We start from the raw sequence: 2,207 nt of genomic DNA, 5'->3' as shown, positions 1-2,207 counted from the left end.
GCACTCAAATGGAGAATAGACAGCCAGTTAAAGCTTCAATCATGGCTCACGACCCTGTGATCTCTAGTCAGTAGGCAAATCTGTTGTTAGCAGAATTTTCTAAAGATGAAGTTAAAAATGCTGTGTTTAGCATTCCTGGAATCAAAGCTCCAGGTCCAGATGGATACTGCAGCTATTTCTTTCAGGTTAATTGGGAGTTGGTTGGAAATGAAATCTTTGAAGCTGTAACATCTTTCCTGCATACAGGGCACTTGCTAAAAGAGCTTAATTCTACAGTTCTTACCCTTATTCCTAAGTGCAAATGTCCAAACACTGTAAGTGATTATCGCCCCATAGCTTGTTGCAATGTCCTATACAAAGTAGCTACAAAGCTTATTTGCAGTAGACTTAAAGTCATCCTTCCAGAGCTTGTGGCTCAAAATCGGGGGGGGGGGGGGGGGGGTTCATTAAAGGCAGGTTCATAGCTCATAATATTATGATCTGTCAGGATCTAATAAGACATTATGGAAGTAAATCAACTAGACCCAATTGCATGATAAAGCTGGATTTACAAAAGGCCTATGATACTATGGAATGGGGATTCTTAGAGGAGATGTTACATGCTTTTCAATTTCCTGCTAAATTCATTAAACTCATAATGAATTGTGTAACCACACCTAGGTACTCTCTAATGTTTAATGGATCTATGCATGGATTCTTTGCAGCAGAGAGGCTTGAGACAAGGGGATCCAATGTCTCCCTTACTCTTTGTTCTTGGGATGGAATACTTGAGTAGAATTATGCAGAAAGTTGGGGAGAAGAAAGATTTTCAGTTTCATGAAAGGTGCAGTGATTTAAAGCTTAATCATCTAAGCTTTGCTAATGAAGTGTTGCTGTTCTGCAAAGGTGACTTCAAGAGCATATATTTAATGCTGCAGGGGTTAAAGTTGTTCTCAAACACCTTTGGTTTGAAACCAAACATAAAAAAAACAACTATTTACTACAGTGGAATGAGTGAAGAGGAGATTAGAAGAGTTCTTTATGTATCAGGTTTCAGCAGAAATGACATCCCTTTTAAGTATCTTGGCATTCCCATTTGTGCCAAGAGAATCTCAACTGCTGAATGCAAAATCTTGGTTGAGAAGATGACAGCTCGAATCAAGACCTGGAGTTCTAGGAACTTATCCTTTGTAGGTAGAACAATATTGATTAATTCTGTTCTTCTGACTATTCATGCCTATTGGAGTCAAATCATGATTCTACCCAAGAAGCTTGTATCTGAAATTGAAAGCATTTGTAGAAGCTTTCTTTGGAAGGGGTAGAGCAATATGGTTGGGTCAGGAAGTGTGGCCTGGGAGAAGCTATGTAAGCCTAAGAAGGCTGGAGGAATTGGCTTTATGAACATTTCAGATTGGAACCGAGCTACTTTGATTAAAAATGGCTGGTCAATTGCAACAAAGAAAGATAACCTATGGGTTAAGTGGGTGCATAATGTGTATATAAAACATGAGGAGTGGTGGGGTTACAATGCCCCATCTCAAAGCAGCTGGTACTGGAGGAAAATGGTGAACATTAAAGATGAAGTTAAACATCTAATGGATCCTGTGCAATTTACATTAGATACCTATCAAATTTCCTCTGGCTACAAGTTGCTTAATCAGGTACAGGAGAGATTCCACTGGAGTAAAGAGGTCTGGTGCAGGCTTAATATCCCAAAGCACAGCTTTGTGCTCTGGATTGCAATTCAAAACAGGCTTAAAACAAGAGAGAGGCTTCATAGATTCAACATAACTGAAGATTCAACTTATATCCTCTGCAATGGAGCAGATGAAACAGTTGAACATCTGTTTTTCGATTGCTCTTTCTCTCAGGACTGCTTACAACAGTTGAAAAAATGGCTTGGATGGAGAGCTCACACAGAATCATTACAAGGCCTTCTTAGATGGACAGAAAGGTCCAAGAAGAGCAAGTTTCAGAAGAATGTTTTAGCTGCCTCTGTTGCAGCTCTGGTTTATCATTTATGGCAGGCTGGGAATAACAAACTTTGGCAATCAAGCATTGTGTCTCCTAAGCTGTTAGTCCAGGAAGCAAAATGGCAAATCAAAACTAGAATAACTTGAGTTATGCCTAGGCATGTAGCTCAAGGAGATATGGCATGGTTTGACTTATTGTAATTAGTTATTAATACTTTCTTGTATAGATTGCATATAGGCCTTATTTGAAAAAGG

The 2,207-nt window shown here is 39.1% G+C and overlaps 1 protein-coding gene across 1 annotated transcript; it reads left to right on the top strand.

Annotated features, from left to right (window-relative positions):
* Positions 1-1,307: 1,307 nt before the first annotated feature.
* On the top strand, positions 1,308-2,099 carry LOC133796267 (uncharacterized). The gene has a single exon (XM_062233741.1). The coding sequence runs from the start codon at positions 1,308-1,310 to the stop codon at positions 2,097-2,099; it is 792 nt and encodes a 263-aa protein (XP_062089725.1).
* The last annotated feature ends 108 nt before the right edge of the window (positions 2,100-2,207 follow it).

Source organism: Humulus lupulus, chromosome 8 (assembly GCF_963169125.1).
Source record: "Humulus lupulus chromosome 8, drHumLupu1.1, whole genome shotgun sequence".
Taxonomy (NCBI): Eukaryota; Viridiplantae; Streptophyta; class Magnoliopsida; order Rosales; family Cannabaceae; genus Humulus; species Humulus lupulus.
This window is presented reverse-complemented; position numbering and strand designations above follow the sequence as displayed.

Coding starts and splice junctions, on each gene's coding strand:
- LOC133796267 (XM_062233741.1), top strand. CDS start 1,308: ATGGTTGGGTCAGGAAGTGTGGCCTGGGAGAAGCTATGTAAGCCTAAG.